The 17,674-nt window shown below is 41.7% G+C and overlaps 1 protein-coding gene and 1 non-coding gene across 2 annotated transcripts in view; one reads left to right on the top strand and one right to left on the bottom strand.

Annotated features, from left to right (window-relative positions):
- The window catches only part of PRIM2 (DNA primase subunit 2), a 331,127-nt gene that overhangs the window by 23,542 nt on the left and 289,911 nt on the right, over positions 1 to 17,674 (bottom strand). Inside the window, exon 12 of the mRNA XM_055571816.1 lies at positions 12,179 to 12,261. Coding sequence (XP_055427791.1) covers positions 12,179 to 12,261 — 83 coding nt within the window. The remainder of the gene's footprint in view (positions 1 to 12,178; positions 12,262 to 17,674) is intronic.
- Positions 9,224 to 9,330, top strand: LOC129648177 (U6 spliceosomal RNA). The gene has a single exon (XR_008712758.1). It is a non-coding gene; the product is annotated as a U6 spliceosomal RNA (small nuclear RNA).

Genomic DNA, 17,674 nt, shown 5'->3' with positions numbered 1-17,674 from the left:
GAATTTGCATTGCAGGCGGATTCCTTAACAGCTGGGCCACAAGGGAAACCCAAAGGACACCATCAAAAAAGTACTGATAAGACAACCTACAGAATGGGAGAAAAAAACTGCTGTTATAGACTGAATGTTTGTGCCCCTCGCCCCTCACCAAAGTTTGTATGCTGAAATCCTAAGCCCCAGTGCAATGGAATGAGGAGGTAGGGCCTTTGGGAGGTGATCAGTGCTTTGTAAGAGAGACCCCAGAGAGCTCTTGCCACCTTCTGCCTCATGAGAACACAGTGAGAAGACGAAGACAGCCATCCATGAGTCAGGAGGTGGGGCCTCGCCAGGCACTGAATCTACCAGGGCCTTGACCTTGGACTTCTCAGCCTCCAGAACCATGAGGGTAAATTTCTGCAGTTAGAAGTCATCCACCCTATGATAACTTGTTATAGCAGCTCACACAGACCTAGAAATCAAATATCTGATAAGAGCCTAGTATCCAAAATATATAAGGAACACTTAAACTCAATAACAAAAAGACATCCCAATTCAAAATGGGCAAAAGATTTGTACAGACATTTCTCCAAAGAAGACAGAGAAGCCATCAAGCACAAGAGATGCTCAGCATCACTAGTCATCAGAGTAAATGTAGGTCAAATCCCCGACAAGGTACCACTTCACAAGGTATTAGGGGCTGAACTGTCTTCCTTCAAAAAACTAATCCCTCCTGCCTCAGAACAGGACCCTATTTGAAGAAAAGGTTTACAGAGGAAATGAAACTAAAATAGGTCATCAGGGTCAGTCTGAATCCAACACGATTGGTGTCCTTATAAAAAAAGGAAACAAAGAATACACAGAGGGAAGATGTGATGTGAAGACACACAGGGAGAACGTCCCATGAAAAGGAAGAGACTAGGGTGATGCATCTACAGAACCAGAGATGTCAGGCTCAGATGGTTATAACTGACAAAAGGGGGCAGGGTGACAGGTGTTGGCAAGGAAGTGGAGAACTCAGAACCCCGCACAGCACAGCTGGTGGGATGTGAAACTGTATTGCTGCAGTGGAAAATGGCCTGGTAGTTCCTCAAGAGGTTAAACACAGAGTTATCCTATAACCCAGCAATGCCACTTTTAGGTGTACACCCGAAGAACTGAAAGCAGGCACTCAAATACTTCTTGTATGTGAACACCCACAGTGATGCTATCAGACTATATAGCCAAAAGGGGAAACAACCTACTGTCCATTGAGGGGTGAATGGATAAACACACACTGGAATATTATTCTGCCATGAAGAGGGATGAAGTACTGGCAGACGCTACAAGGAGAAACTTTGAAAATATGCTCTGCGAAAGAAGGCAAACACAGAAGGCCCCTGCTGTGTGACTCCATTCACAGGCGGCCCCGGCACAGACACACCCGTGGAGCTGGCTGGCTGCCAGGCGGGGAGGGCTGCCCCCAGGGACCGGGCTTCACCGGGTGACAAGCTGGCTGGTGCTGGCTGCACAACACTGCGAATGTGCAAAATGTACTGAATCATACGCCTTTAAATGGTTTATTTCATATCATGTGAATTTTATCTCAATAAGAAGAAAAGTAACTAGGACTTTTGAAACCCTGTTTCCACCTGTAAGTGGAATTATTCTCATCTTTATTTCATATTATTTGCCAGGGTTTAAATAATTTATTAAACACATTCCTAAATTTAGGTACATAAAAATCATTATTCACCTCACAATAAAGGCTTTCCCTGAAAGAAACCAAAAAGAATTTCAACTGAATTTAAAGTAAAAAGAAAAACAAGACAAGTCGTGCAGAGCAGGCCAAAATATAAAACCAGAGAAGAGGTCCTGTGTCCAGTGACAGACCAAGCACATCACTTGTTTCTACATAATAAAAGAGAAAAAACACTAAAGAGTACAAGCATTCACAGATTGCAATAAAAGGTATTAACTCTACCTAGACATATATTACAAAGAACTACCACCTTTAAGTTATCGTGTAGGCAGCAATTACTGTTCTTTATTAAATTCTATGAGAATTAATGATATGCATGCATGACTCAGCATAGTAAAAAGAAAACTTGACAACTTGCAAAGGATACAGCACACTGTTCCAAGTGCCAGTGAAAAAATTACAATGTGAAAATTTCATGTGTATCTTTTCACAATAGAAAAAAAACTCTTCAGAGAAATGAAACTATTTAAGATCAATTAAAGATTTTATTCTCAATATTTTGAATGCAGATTCTTCTTAAATTTCTGTATCATACTATAAAATATTACCATTTCATTATAAAACTACAATTTTTTATATAAGAGGTGAAGGCAAAATGAAAACTAAAAACCAAAACTCAAGACATCTAAATTTGGCAGGAACTACTGATAGGGATGGTTAACTGAACAAACCAGCAAAGCACTGGCAGGATTATTACCTCACTGGAAATTCTTAAAAGAAACTGAGCTTAAAATGCACACCAGTATTTCAAGGAGAAGAATGGACGGTGTGGGCAAAAAATTGGCCAATATAGCTTATAAACATACGTATTCATTTGGTCACCAGCGTGGACAGCTCAGAGAGAATTTTCCAGGGTTCCAAACCCCTGAACGTTTTACAAGCAGAGAAAACAATGGCCTTGGCCTCAGGTGTTTCAAGGGTGTTCCTGTAACCGGCAGCTTAGAAGACACAGAACGTTCCTGGAGCCATGCTCACTGCCTGGGGGGAGGCCCCAGAGCCCCACTCTGATGGCACCCCCTGCACAGGCAGCAGCGCCTGCCTTTCTCAGCCCGCTCCGTGGAACTGGGGCTCAGAGGGCGGACACAAGAGAAGGGCGATGAACTGCAGATGCTCCTGTCACCTTTCTCCCATCATCTACGAAACTGCAGCAGCTAGTTTCTTCGTTAGCAAAGAGAACAAAACTTCAGACCATTCACAGCTTTTAACAGGGGCCAGACACTACAGTGCTGGGAGGATAGGGGGTAAAGGCTGAAACCCTCACAGCCAAAGACAACAGGTCAGCTCTCACTACTGCTATTAGCACCTTCCCGTCAGGCACACGACCACTTAATTTAAACTTCATACATAACACTAGACTGTTCTGTTTAACCTCTAAGTGGCGACTGCTTATGAGAGTGAAAAGAAATGTTTTAAGTATACAGTGTGGCTAATTATTAATATCAAAAGCTCCCACCACACGCTTCTTCCCTGACTGGTCTATTCTCAAGATGCAGTTCCTTTAATCATTTCCACTTTGGGGCCATACAGATTGTTGCCTATATAATTCTAAGTTACATGCTGATACTTTGGGTTCTTTATTTATTAACTTAATCTATAGAAATCCTGCCATGAAAGATGGTTATTTGGCTCTTTATGTTACTTGGACTTCCCTGGTGGCTCAGACGATCAAGTGTCTGCCTACAATGCAGGAGACCCAGGTTCAATCCCTGGGTCGGGAAGATCTCCTGGAGAAGGTAATGGCAACCCACTCCAGTATTCTTGCCTGGAAAATCCCATAGACGGAGGAACCTGGTGGGCTACAGTCCATGGGGTTGCAAAGAGTTGGACACAACTGAGCGACTTCACTTTTCTTTCATGCTACTATCCACCCATTCTCTCGTAACATTAAAAAAATTAAGGTATACATTTTCATGCAGTAAAATATACCCCCCTTTAGTGTATAGTTTAATTTGGACAAACTCAGTCATGACATCATGTCCACAGTCAGACAGAACATCTCCATCATTCAGTCAACCCCCAACCCTTTGTAACCAATACCTCCTCCATTCCCAACAATCACTCTGCTTTCTGTACATAGAAGGAATCATATCTGATCTCTCAACTAGCATGGTGCCACCTGCTGGACATACCAGAAGTCTGTCACTTTTTTATTGCTGAGTAATATTGCATTGCGTGACTACAGGCAATGGACTATTAGAGACATTGTGGGTTCGGTTCCAGACCACTACATTAAAGCAAGTACTGAAACAGAGTGAGCCACAAATTTTTTGGTTTCCTAGTGTGTAACAGCAATATGTCTTAAGGAAACGTTATGTATATTTTAAAAAATATTTTAATTGTTTCTTTTTTTTGGCTGTGCTGCGTCTTCCTTGCAGTACCTGGGCTTTCTGAAGTTGTGGCATGAAGGCTTCTCACTGCACTGGCTTCTTCTTGTTGCAGAGCATAAGCTCTGCAGCATGGGATTAGTGGTTGTGCATGGGCTCAGTCACCCCGTGGCATGTGGAATCTTCTAGGACCATGGATCAAACCTGTCCCCTCATGGGCAGGTAGACTTCTAACCACTGAACTACCAGGGAGCTCCCAATGTTCATATCTCAATTTAAAAATCCTTTACTACAAAATAACACTAACCATCATCTGAGCTTTCAGCCTGTCATAATCTTTTTGCTGCAGGAGGGTCTTGCCTCAGTGTTAATGGCTGATGACTGATCAAGGTGGTGGTTGCTGAAAGCTGGGGGCAATTTCTAAAAATAAGACAATGAAACTTGCAATGTTAACTGATTCTTCCTTTTGCAAATGATTTCTCTGCAGGACACAAAGCTGTATGATGGTATTGTACCCACAGGAGAGCTTCTTTCAAAATTGGAGTCAGTCTCCTCCAATCCTGCTGCTGCTTTATAAAATAAGATTACAGAATGTTCTAAGTCCTTTGTTGTCATTTCAGTAGTCTTCATAGAATCTTTACCAGGATTACATTTAATCTCAAAAAAACACTTTGTTGATTCATAAGAAACAACTCATTCATTCAAGATTTACACTAAGATTATAGCAGTTCAGTCACACCTCTGGGCTCTACTTCTAATTCCAGTTCTTGCTACATTCACCACATCTGCAATTACTTCCTCCAGTGATGTCTTGAACCCCTCAGTCATCCATGAAAGTTGCAATCAACATCTTCCAAACTCCTGTTAATGTTAATATTTTGACCTCTTCCCATGAATCATAAACATTCTTAATGGTATCTAGGATGGTGAATTCTTTCCAGAAGGTTTTCAGTTGACTTTGCCCAGATCCTATACAGTTATAACCTTACAAAACATTTCTTAAATAATAAGACTTGGAAGTTGAAATTATTCCTTGACCAATGGGTTGCAGAGCAGGCACTGTGTTAGCAGGCAGGAAAACAACATAAATGTTGTATGTCTCCATCGGAATTCTTGAGTGTCCAAGTGGATGTTCAATGAGCAGTAATAATTTGAAAGGTTATCTTTTTTTCTGAGCAGTAGGTCTCAACAGTGGGCTTAAAATATTCAGTAAACCATGCTGCAAACAGATGTTCTGTCATCTAGACTGTTCTGTTCCATTTACAGAGCACAGGCAGAGTTGTTGCTGTCCAGTCACTAAGTCGTGTCCAACTCTTGGCAACCCCATGGATTGTAACCCACCAGGCTCCCATCCATGGGATCTCCCAGGCAAGAATACAGGAGTGGGTTGCCATTTCCTTCTCCAGGGGATCTTCCCAACCCAGTGATCAAATTTGCATCTCCTGCTTGGCAAGTGAATTCTTTACTACTGAGCTACCTGGGAAGCCCTTGGTGGTAAAGAATCTGCCTGTCAATGCAGGAGACACAGGAGACTTGGGTTCGGTCTCTTGGTCAGAAAGATACCCTAGAGGAAGAAATGGTAACCATTCCAGTATTCTTGCCAGGAAAATCCCATAGATAAAGGAGCCTGGCGGGGTATAGTCGATGGGGTTGCAAAGAGCCGGACATGACTGAGCACACATGCATGCACGCACAAGCTTCAACTTAAAGACCAGCTGCGTCAGCCGCTAAGAAGAGAGTCAGCCTGTCCTTTGAATCTTGGAAGCCAGGCATGTCAGACTTCTCCCTCCCAGCTATGAAAATCCTAGATGGCATCTTCTGCCTGGTGGCTACACTGTGGTCTAGTAAAGCCACCTTCATGAATTATTTTAGCTAGATCTTCTGGAGAACTTGCTGCAGCTCCTACATCAGCATTTGCTGCTTCACCTCACACTTTTAAGTTATGGAGACGGCTTCTTTCCTTAAACCGTATGAACGAACCTCTGCTGGCTTCAGACTTTTCTTCTGCAGCTTCCTTACCTCTCTCAGCCTTCACAGAATTGAAGGGAGTTAGGTCCTTGCTCTATATTAAGCTTTGGCTTAAGGGAATGTTTCCCTTGTGGCTCAGCTGGTAAATAATCTGCCTGCAATGCAGGAGAGCTGGGTTCAATCCCTGGGTTGGGAAAATCCCCTGGAGAAGGGAAAGGCTACCCACTCCAGTATTCTGGCCTGGAGAATCCCAGGGACTATATAGTCCATGGGGTCACAAAGAGTTGGACACGACTGAACAACTTTCACTCTCACTTCACTAAGGGAATGCTATGGTTGGTTTGATCTTCTATCCAGAGACTGAAAGTCTCACCATACCAGCAATAAGGTCTTTCTTATTATTCAGGTGTTCATTGGAGGAGCACTTCAATTTCCTTTAAGAACTTTTCCTTTGCTTTCATAGCCTGGCTAACTGTTTGGTACAAGAGGCCTAGCTTTCAGCCTGTCTTGGTTTTTGACATGCTTTCCTCACTGAGCTTGATCTTTTGATTTCAAGTGAGAGATATATGACTCTTCCTTTTACTTGAACACTTGGAGGCCACTGTAGAGTTATTAATTGGCTCAACTGCAATATTATTGTGTTTCAGAGAGAAGGGAGGCCCAAGGAAAGGGAGAAAGATAAGGGACTGGCGTGTTATTGGCACAGTCAGAACACACCCAACATCCACTGGCTGTCACCTTATATGGGTGCAGTCTACGGTGCTGCCCCTCAACATTACAACAGTAACATCAAAGGCCACAGCTCATAGGTCGCCATAACAAATAATGAAAACGTCTGAAATATTGCAAGAACTACCAAAAGCTGACACAGAGATATGAACTGAGCAAATGCTATTGGAAAAATAGTGCTGACAGACTTGCTTGCCGCAAACCTTCATTTTGATAGAAAACACACTATCTGTGAAGCACAAAAAAGTAAAGCACAATAAAATGAGGTAAAACACATTTGTTTAACCAATCACATATGAAGAACACTGGGCTGTTTCTAGTTTTGGGGAATTAGAATAAACCTCTCTAAACACTTATGCACAGCTTTCTGGGTGGACTTAGGCTTCTCTTTCAATGGTATAATTATCTAGAAGTGCTATAACTAAGTCAAACAGTACGCACAAACTTTATAAGAAACTGCCAGCTGCCTTCACAATGGCTTTACCATGCAAAACCCCAGTCTACAGGTATCAGACTTCCAGTCATTCTGCATTCTGACCAACACTTGGTATTGTCAGGGTTTTTTTTTTTTAAATAATTAGACCAATTCAAATTGACATATAGTTTTAAAATCACATTTCCCTAATATCAAATGATAAACATTTTTTCAAGCATTTACTTATTATTCAAGTATTTGGTGAAATGTCTGCTCAAACTTTTTACTTACTTAAAAAACTATTTTCCTATTATTGAGCTTTGAGAGGTCTTTACATCTTTTAATTCTGAAGACATGGACTTTATGACAGATGTGATTTGCAAATATTTTTTTTCCAGTCTTGGCTATTTTATCATTCTCTTAACAATATTTGTGCAGGACAAAAGTTTTAATTTTCATAAAGTCTAATTTACCAACATTTTCTTTCATTGAACATACCAAGTGCAAGGTTATTCAGATTTTCTTGTTTTCTCCTGGAAAGTTGACATTTAGATCTATGATCCACTTTTAATTAAGTTTTTCAAAAGTGTGGGGTAAGTATCTGGGTTCTTCTGGGGCAACGGCAGAGGTGGTGGGGGATATGGACTAGAGCTAGTACAGTTGTTCTAGAACTACCTGTTGAAAAAATTACCTTTTCCTATTGTCATTTCCCTAGAACCACACTGTTTTGGTGTGGTTAGAGCTACAGCAGCTCAACATTAAGCCCTGAAACCAGGCAGTGTGTGCCTCCAACTCTGTTCTTTGATTGCTTTCATCAGTGTCTCAGCATAAAGATCTTGCACGTATTTTATAAATAAATTCATTCTAAAACATTTATATCTTTTTGATATGACTGCATATGATAAAACTTTTTACATTCTGGTGGGTTCTTTGAGATTTTTTTTCATTGATAATCACATTCAGAATAGAGAAAGGTTTTCTTTCTCCCCTTCTAATCTGCCTTTGATTTCTTTTTCTTGTCTTATTATAATGGTTACAGTCAGAGAACACTGTCTGATTTCAATTCATTTAAATTTGTAATGAGCTTTTTAAGACCCAGAATGTGACCTAACCGGGTGAGTCTCCTCACCTGCTGCGGGATGGCACGTCTACAGATGTCAGTGTGGCTCAAGGCATCTACACCCCTACTCATTCTCTGTCTGCCCATGTCAGTCATTCCTGAAAGAGCAGTGCTCAAGTCTCCAGATGTCACTTATGCATCTGTCCAGTTCTCTACTCAGGTCTCTCTCTTCTTACTTTGTGTGTTTTTAAGCTATGCTGCTGTGGTATGAACACTTAGGATTCTGGTGTCTTGTTGGTGACCTGACTTCCATGCTTTTCTCTTCTGGGGGAGGGCTGAAGAACAAATGCAGGACTACCTATCATCTTTGGCTTTATTGTGTTGTTCAATTCTGGTCTTCCTAAGCTGGATACCAAGATCATTCAAAAAGGATGATAAAATGTGATCCTATAAATATGCTTTTATGCAAGTAGGTGATGCCAGTTAAATCACAATGATCTCTCCTCTGACCAATAAAATTCTGATTATTTTAATAATAATATTATAAAACTTAGAAGAAGATACAAGTACTTCTTAATGTTGATGGTATCTTTTTCAAATAGTTATTCTTTGAAATAAAAATAGCTCTGAGTTTTACCTTAAATGCATTTAAATGATATTTTTCTTGACTTTGTTTTAATATTTTAACATACACTTGGAGTTTTTAAGATCTAATTTCCTCTTATGCCAAGCTGCAACTAAGTATCTATCCAAATGTTTTACATGATTTTTCATCCATCAACTTTATTCCTTTTAGAACACAGCCCTAAGCTGCTTTACTCTATTGAGAACCACTCAATAAAGCTATTAAATAACAGCACAACATTATCTACAGCCCACCCACATGCCCTGTGCATCTTGAAAAAGGTAACAAAGTGGGTCCAAAGGATCATGCTTCAACTAACTAAGGGATCTACTTGCAAACTAAATGGAGGAATGCAATGGAGTCAGAGCCAAGAATGTACAAACATGTGCTCGCTTTGACAGCACATATACTAAAATGGGAACGATACAGAGAATATTAGCACGGCCCCTGCATAAGAATGACACACAAATTCATGAAGCACTACATATCTTTTTCAAAAAAAAGAATGTACAAACATAGTCACTACTGTTAAATAAAAGCATCACTCTTTTCAATAAACATCTTAATAGCCTATATTTTTTTAAAAGTGATTGTTCATGAAGTACCCATCAGCAGACAAATGGATAATGAAAATGCAGTACATATATACAATGGAATGTTATTCAGCCATAAAAAGAATGAAATATTGTCATTAATATGGATAGACCTAGAGATTATCATACCTAATAAATCAGACAGAGAAAGACAAATACTGTATGATTTCACCTGTATGTGGAATCTAAAAAACAAAATGAACAAATATAAATAGAGTCAAAGATACAAAGAAAAACAGATGTTTACTAAAATGGAGGAGGTGAAATATTGAAACAGAATAGCGAATCACTATGTTGTATACCAGGGACTAACATGGTGTGAAGGTCACTTCGAAAACCAACTAACCAACCAAGGGAAAAAGGATCAGATTTGTGATTTTCAGAGGCGGGGTTGTGGGAAGGGGAACTGGATGAAGGCAATCAAAAGGCAGGAACTTCCAGTTGTAAGAAAAATAATTACTAAGGATGTAATGTACAACATGATAAATATACATTATATATGAAAGTAAAGAGAGTAAGCGCTAAGAGTTTTCATAACAAGGAAACAACATTTTTTTCTATTTCTTTACTTTGTATGTATATAATGACATACGTTTGCTAATTTTACGGTGGTCATCACTTCACAGCATCTATAAATCAGAACACTGTGCTGCGCCTTACACAGTGCTGTACATCACTCTTGTCTCAAGAACACTAGACGAAAAAAAGACCACAGGCATGTACAGCGTGGTCATGATGTAACGGAGAGAAGCTAATACTGCTTGGTTAGAGAGGGGCTGTCTTTGCTTCTGTCTTTATCAAGCCCAGCCTCTCTGACGGGTTCTTTTCCTACAAACAGGCTCAGGTCCCCAGTAACCCCAAACATGCAGGCAAACCACCCAAGAGGCTCATGCTGACAGAACCAACACTTTCTGTGAGGTGTGCTCGCTGCCTGCGGGTCCAAGCCGCTGCCTCACTCACTCCTCAGTGTGTCTGTGGTCTTGCTCTGCTTTCCCTGAAATGTTGACGCCTCTCACCGAATCCAGCTGCCTCTCCTCAGGCCTAATCCCAGACAGTCTCTCCACTAGAGGACTCTGTCTCTCCACTACAAAGGACTATACCCTCCTCTCACAGTTCTCTGCTGACTTTTGTAGCCCGCACTTCCTAATGCATTTCTTCCCTCTCCCCCCATTTCTGCTCTGTCCTCTCTGATTCCACTTCCTTCTACTATCTGACAAAGGGAAGTGTGAGCCAAGATTGCATCCTGAGTCCTGGCTTTGTCTCCCTCCCCCTCTCTCATTATCTGCTCCCCTCTCCCAGAGAAAACTCATGACAATCAGCTCTAAAGCAGAATGGGGTTGAGAAAACATCATGGAGTCAGAGGCCTGGCTTCCATCTCTGGTACCAATGACTCCGGAGCTATGTGCCCATATTACACTCCCCACCCCAACTCCACAAAAGAAGCACTCTCCTCTAATGTTCATTCCCATCAAATTTATTGTTAGATCTACAATTCTAACCCAAAAGAACACCAGATTTCCAGCTGGAACTTCTCTAACACACTACAAATCTGTCATTTAACTGTCCCAGCTCCTAACCTAATCTCTCAAACCAACAAAAACTCCTTTCAAGTGACCTATTAATGTTGATATACTGGTGCTACCAATACCTTAAGCTTGAAATGCTAGCAATCCTATACACTTATTGCCTTTTATTCACACTTTCTCTCTTCCTAGCCACCTCCCATACACTCATGGTCTAATTCACAGAGCATCCCTTCCAAGAAGTGATCCTCAGCCTCCCAATCTGATTACCGACTCCTGTATGCAGAAGAACCAAGACACTCTATGTGTGCCTCTCTCATAAGACTTAGGTTTTATAGGAACATGGGTTTATCCAATTCTTCTTAGCATCTGCAAATAGCTGGGCACCTTGGACACTGCCTTTTCCAGAGGATGGAAAAACAAAGATACGAATTCAATTGATTAAACTCAATATAAACTCTGGACACAGTAGAAACAGAATTTTCTAAAATAATTATTTTTTTCAAGAAAAACTGATATATAATGAATTAGATGTTCTGGCTCTAAAATAGTGTTCTTCTTTAGCTAAGAAAGCAGAAACTCCTTTTAAATGCCTTCAAATCCCAAGCCAACTTCACAGAGAGAGCGTATCTCTGCAAGCTCACAGGTATTTTTAAAGCTTATTTATTAAAAGACACACTCTTAAACATTTGCAGTTACCTTCGAGCATTTCTTTTTTTACCTAAGTGGTTTCCAAGACAAAGCATCTGATGAACCATTGGACCTGATGAACTATCCTCCTAAGTGTGGATCTGATTAGTAAATCAGAACACGCAGGCTGCATGCACTGCTCTACCTTCTGCTTCAACCTCCCACAGCACAGTCTCCAAAACGCAACACAATGTCATTGATTTTCAGCTTCATTAATAAGCTTCAATGCATTCCTCTAAAATCTTATTTTCTAAAATGCCCCCCATTGAGATAGTAAAGCAAATAGAGAGAGAGGGGAAAAAAAGGGGGGTTTCAGCTTTATTACACAAAAGTGTTGCCTAGCAGAGAAAAGAACTAGAATGTCCAAGGAGTCTAAACCAGCGAAGCCAAAGCTTTGGCTTCATTCACTTAGAAGAGGGGCTGTCCGATGTGAGGCCAAGCAGGCAGCACACAGCGTCCCTGCTAGAACATGACATGAAACCGAGGGCCTGTCCACTGTCTAGTTGTTGAGACTGCGGGGAGGGTCCGACCTACCTGGCTGATCCCTGTGGGAGGGATCTTGTAGGCCTGCAGTTTCTGCCTCAGCAGCTCGGGGTCGCTGTGTCGGAACGGGCACCCTGGAAATGACAAGCAGCACAACAGCAGGTTATCCACCCAGACTCAACACAACACCACGCTCAAGAGACTCCTGAGCACCCCTCAACTGTCCAACAGCCTATTAATAAAAGGGTTAACTGCCCACGGGTGCAGCTGCTTTCCTCTCTTCATCTAAGTGACAGCTGAGCTGTGCGTTATCACTACAGGCTTGAGAGTGACACAAAGCTTTCAGCGTTCTCAGGAGAGGCCGCCCACTCACGAGGAAGGGGAACAGCTTTAATCATGCTACTTGCTAACAACCTGACATAATCACCAAGTAGCTATGAAGCATTTTACCTAAAAATTTCATTCAATCTTTCAATCACACATTTTTTTTCTAGTTTACAAAAATACATAAAAGCATAAAGGAAGATAGACGGCATAAACAAAAAGAAAAAATGTGAAAACTCTAGGAAATATAAAAATCTCACATTATTTACGGATGTTAATTTTATGCCTACTTCCCCACATCTAAGGTCAGGGGCAGCGGCCGAGAGGAGCTACCCCACATCCAAGGTAAGGAGCAGCGGCTGCGCATTGCTGGAGCAGCCGTGAAGAGACACCCCATGCCAAAGGTAAGAGAAACCCAAGTCAGACAGTAGGCACTGAGAGAGACCACCGGAGGGCGGACAGACAGAAACCACAACCACAGACAACAAGCCAATATGATCACACGGACCACAGTTTGTCTAACTCAATGAAACTAGGCCACGCCATGGGGGACACCCCAGACAGGAGGGTCATGGTGGAGAGGTCTGACAGAATGTGGTCCACTGGAGAAGGGAATGGCAAACCACTTCAGTATTCTTGCCTTGAGAACCCCATGAACAGTATGAAAACACAAAATGAGAGGATACTGAAAGAGGAACTCCCCAGGTCGGTAGGTACCTGATATGCTACTGGAGATCAGTGGAGAAATAACTCCAAAAGAATGAATGGATGGAGCCAAAGCAAAAACAATACACGGTTGTGGGTGTGACTGGTGATAGAAGCAAGGTCCGATGCTGTAAAGAGCAATATTGCATAGGAACCTCGAATGTCAGGTCCATGAATCAAGGCAAATTGGAAGTAGTCAAACAGGAGATGGCAAGAGTGAATGTCAACATCCTAGAAATCAGCGAACTAAAATGGACTGGAACGGGTGAATTTAACTCAGATGACCATTATATCTACTACTGTGGGCAGGAATCCCTTAGAAGAAATGGAATAGCCATCATGGTCACAAAAGAGTCTGAAATGCAGTACTTGGATGCAATCTCAAAAATGACAGAACAATCTCTGTTTGTTTCCAAGGCAAACCAGTCAATATCACGGTAATCCAAGTCTATGCCCCAACCAGTAACACTGAAGAAGCTGAAGTTGAACAGTTCTATGAAGCCCTACAAGACCTTCTAGAAATAATATGCCAAAAAGATGTCCTTTTCATTATAGGGGACTGGAATGAAAAAGTAGCAAGTCAAGAAACACCTGGAGTAACAGGCAAATTTGGCCTTGGAGTACAGAATGAAGCAGGGCAAAGGCTAACAGAGTTTTGCCAAGACAACGCACTGGTCATAGCAAACACCCTCTTCCAACAACACATGAGAAGACTCTACACATGGACAGCACCAGGTGGTCGACACCGAAAACAGATTGATTATATTCTTTGCAGCCAAAGATGGAGAAGCTCTATACAGTCAGCAAAAACAAGACCGGGAGCTGATAGTGACTCGGATCATGAACTCCTTATTACCAAATACAGACTGAAATTAAAGAAGGTGGAGAAAACCACTAGACCATTCAGGTATGACCTAAATCAAATCCCTTATGATTATACAGTGGAAGTGAGAAATAGATTTAAGGGACTAGATCTGATAGACAGAGTGCCTGATGAACTATGGACGGAGGTTCGTGACAATGTACAGGAGACAGGGATCAAGACCATCCCCAAGAAAAAGAAATGCAAAAAGGCAAAATGGCTATCTGAGGAGGCCTTACAAATAGCTGTGAAAAGAAGGAAAGTGAAAAGCAAAAGAGAAAAGGGAAGAAATACCTATTTGAATGCCGAGTTCCAAAGAATAGCAAGGAGAGATAAGAAAGCCTTCCTCAGCGATCAATGCAAAGAAATAGAGGAAAACAATAGAATGGGAAAGACTAGAGATCTCTTCAAGAAAACCAGAGATACCAAGGGAACATTTCATGCAAAGATGGGCTCAATAAGGACAGAAATGGTATGGACCTAACAGAAGCAAAAGATATTAAGAAGAGGTGGCAAGAATACACAGGAGAACCGTACAAAAAAGATCTTCACGACCCAGATAATCACAATGGTGTGATCACTCACCTAGAGCCAGATATCCTGGAATGTGAAGTCAAATGGGCCTTAGAAAGCATCACTACAAACAAAGCTAGTGGAGGTGATGGAATTCCAGTTGAGCTCTTTCAAATCCTGAAAGATGATGCTGTGAAAGTGCTGCACTCAATATGCCAGCAAATTTGAAAACTCAGCAGTGGCCACAGGACTGGAAAAGGTCAGTTTTTATTCCAATCCCAAAGAAAGGCAGTGCCAAAGAATGCTCAAAAGTGAAAGTGAACGTGAAGTTGCTCAATCGTGTCCAACTCTTTGGGACCCCTTGGACGGTAGCCCACCAGGCTCCTCCATCCATGGGATTCTCCAGGCAAGAATACTGGACCAGGGGATCTTCCCAACCCAGGGATCGAACATGGGTCTCCCGCATTGTAGGCAGACGCTTTACCGTCTGAACTACCAGGGAAGTCTGTTTTTAAGAATGCTCAAACTACTACACAATTGCACTCACCTTACATGTTAGTAAAGTAATGCTTAAAATTCTCTAACCCAGGCTTCAGCAATACATGAACCGTGAACTTCCAGATGTTCAAGATGGTTTTAGAAAAGACAGAGGAACCAGAGATCAAATTGTCAACATCCAATGGATCACTGAAAAAAGCAAGAGAGTTCCAGAAAAACATCTATTTCTGCTTTATTGATATTCCAAAGCCTTTGACTGTGTGGATCACAATAAACTGTGGAAAATTCTGAAAGAGATGGGAATACCAGAAAGCCTCACCTGCCTCTTGAGAAACCTGTATGCAGGTCAGGAAGCAACAGTTAGAACTGGACATGGAACAACAGACTGGTTCCAAATAGGAAAAGGAGTATGTCAAGGCTGTATATTGTCACCTTGCTTATTTAACTTCTATGCAGAGTACATCATGAGAAACACTGCTCTGGAACACAAGCTGGAATCAAGATTGCCGGGAGAAATATCAATAACCTCAGATATGCAGATGACATCACCCTTATGGCAAAAATTGAACAAGAACTAAAGAGCCTCTTGATGTTGAAAGAGAAGAGTGAAAAAGTTGGCTTAAAGCTCAACATTCAGAAAACTAACATCATGGTGTCCAGTCTCATCACTTCATGGCAAATAGATGGGGAAATAGTGGAAACAGTGGCTGACTTTATTTTTCTGGGCTCCAAAATCACTGCAGATGGTGACTGCAGCCATAAAATTAAAAGACTCTTACTCCTTGGAAGGAAAGTTGTGACCAACCTAGACAGCATATTGAAAAGCGGAGACATTACTTTGTCAACAAAGGTCCGTCTAGTCAAGGCTATGGTTTTTCCAGAGGTCATGCATGGATGTGAGAGTTGGACTATAAAGAAAGCTGAGCACCGAAGAATTGATGCTTTTGAACTGTGGTGTTGAAGAAGACTCTTGAGAGTCCCTTGAACTGCAAAGAGATCCAACCAGTCCATCCTAAAGGAAATCAGTCCTCAATATTCATTGGAAGGGCTGATGCTGAAGCTGAAACTCCAATACTTTGGCCACCTGATGCGTAGAGCTGACTCATTTGAAAAGAGCCTGATGCTGCGAAAGATTGAGGGCAGGAGGAGAAGGGGATGACAGAGGATGAGATGGCTGGATGATCGATTCAATGGACATGGGTTTGGGTGAACTCTGGGAGTTGGTGATGGACAGGGAAGCCTGGCATGCTGTGGTTCATAGGGTCGCAAAGAGTCGGACATGACTGAGAGACTGAACTGAACTGAACCCAAAGTGCAGAATCCATACAAATTTAGAGGAATCCCAGATGGAAATGAGATGAACAAATAGGAAAATACTTCACAGAAAAATGACTTATACGAGGTATACAGAGTCTCTCTATTATTTCATAAGAAAAATAAAGATGGACTGCTAAAAACATTGGCATAAACAAGAACACAGAAAATATCTAAAAGCTGATTGGCATAATCAAGAACACAGAAAATATCTAAAAGCTGTATACACCAAAATCCAGGAAATTTTAGGTATTTTAATAAGAAACTGCAATGATAACTCAACATATTTTATTTAAAAGTTGACACAGGAAGCAAGGGCAATTTTTTTCAGTCATAGCTGATGGACCTGTAAGTTAATTAGAAACAAGTGTGCATTATTAATGAAATCAATGGGAATTTGGCTGTCCCAGAAGCTAAACAAATGTGGTTACCAAAAGCCTTAACTACGAATAAAAGCACACATGATAACACTGCTGCTGCTGCTGCTGCTGCTAAGTCGCTTCAGTCGTGTCCGACTCTGTGCAACCCCAGAGACGGCAGCCCACCATGCTTCTCCGTCCCTGGGATTCTCCAGACAAGAACACTGGAGTGGGTTGCCATTTCCTTCTCCAATGCATGAAAGTGAAAAGTGAAAATGAAGTCACTCAGTCGTTTCCGACTCTTAGCGACCCCATGGACTGCAGCCTACCAGGCTCCTCTGGTCCATGGATTTTCCAGGCAAGAGTACTGGAGTGGGGTGCCATTGCCTTCTCCGATGATAACACTGGATTCCTATAAATTATGAAAGCCACAAAACTCATGGTAGCATATATTTTATTAAGATCAACACTGTAACACTGTTTAGTACTAGGAAGTGTGATGAGCAGGTGCACAGCATGTGGTTAAGAGTCTGGAGCTGCCCTGCCTGCATCTGAATCTCAGTTTACCAGCTAAGGATTGGGGGTCTGTGTGCATGTCTGCATCTTGTTGTTGACTCAGCTCCACTCTCTGTCAGCATGGGAAATATGTAGAGGAGCTCCTGTGAGAATGGTATATAAAGCCATTCCACACTCCCAGCATAGAGGAAGCACACCTCAACATGGGTTAGCCAACATTATTATTCTAAAAAAAAGTCTTAAGTCTTATAATGAAATTGCAAAGGATCCCAATGAGAAGGAAATGAGGCTTAGTTAAGTCCAGAATTATTAAAAGTGAAAGCCGCTCAGTCGTGTCCGACTCTTTGCGACCCCATGGACTATACAGTCCATGGAATTCTCCAGGCCAGAATACTGGAGTGTGCAGCCGTTCCCTTCTCCAGGGGATCTTCCCAACCCAGGTCTCCCGCACTGCAG

The sequence above is a fragment of the Bubalus kerabau genome, chromosome 3 (assembly GCF_029407905.1).
Source record: "Bubalus kerabau isolate K-KA32 ecotype Philippines breed swamp buffalo chromosome 3, PCC_UOA_SB_1v2, whole genome shotgun sequence".
NCBI classification, from domain to species: Eukaryota; Metazoa; Chordata; class Mammalia; order Artiodactyla; family Bovidae; genus Bubalus; species Bubalus kerabau.
This window is presented reverse-complemented; position numbering and strand designations above follow the sequence as displayed.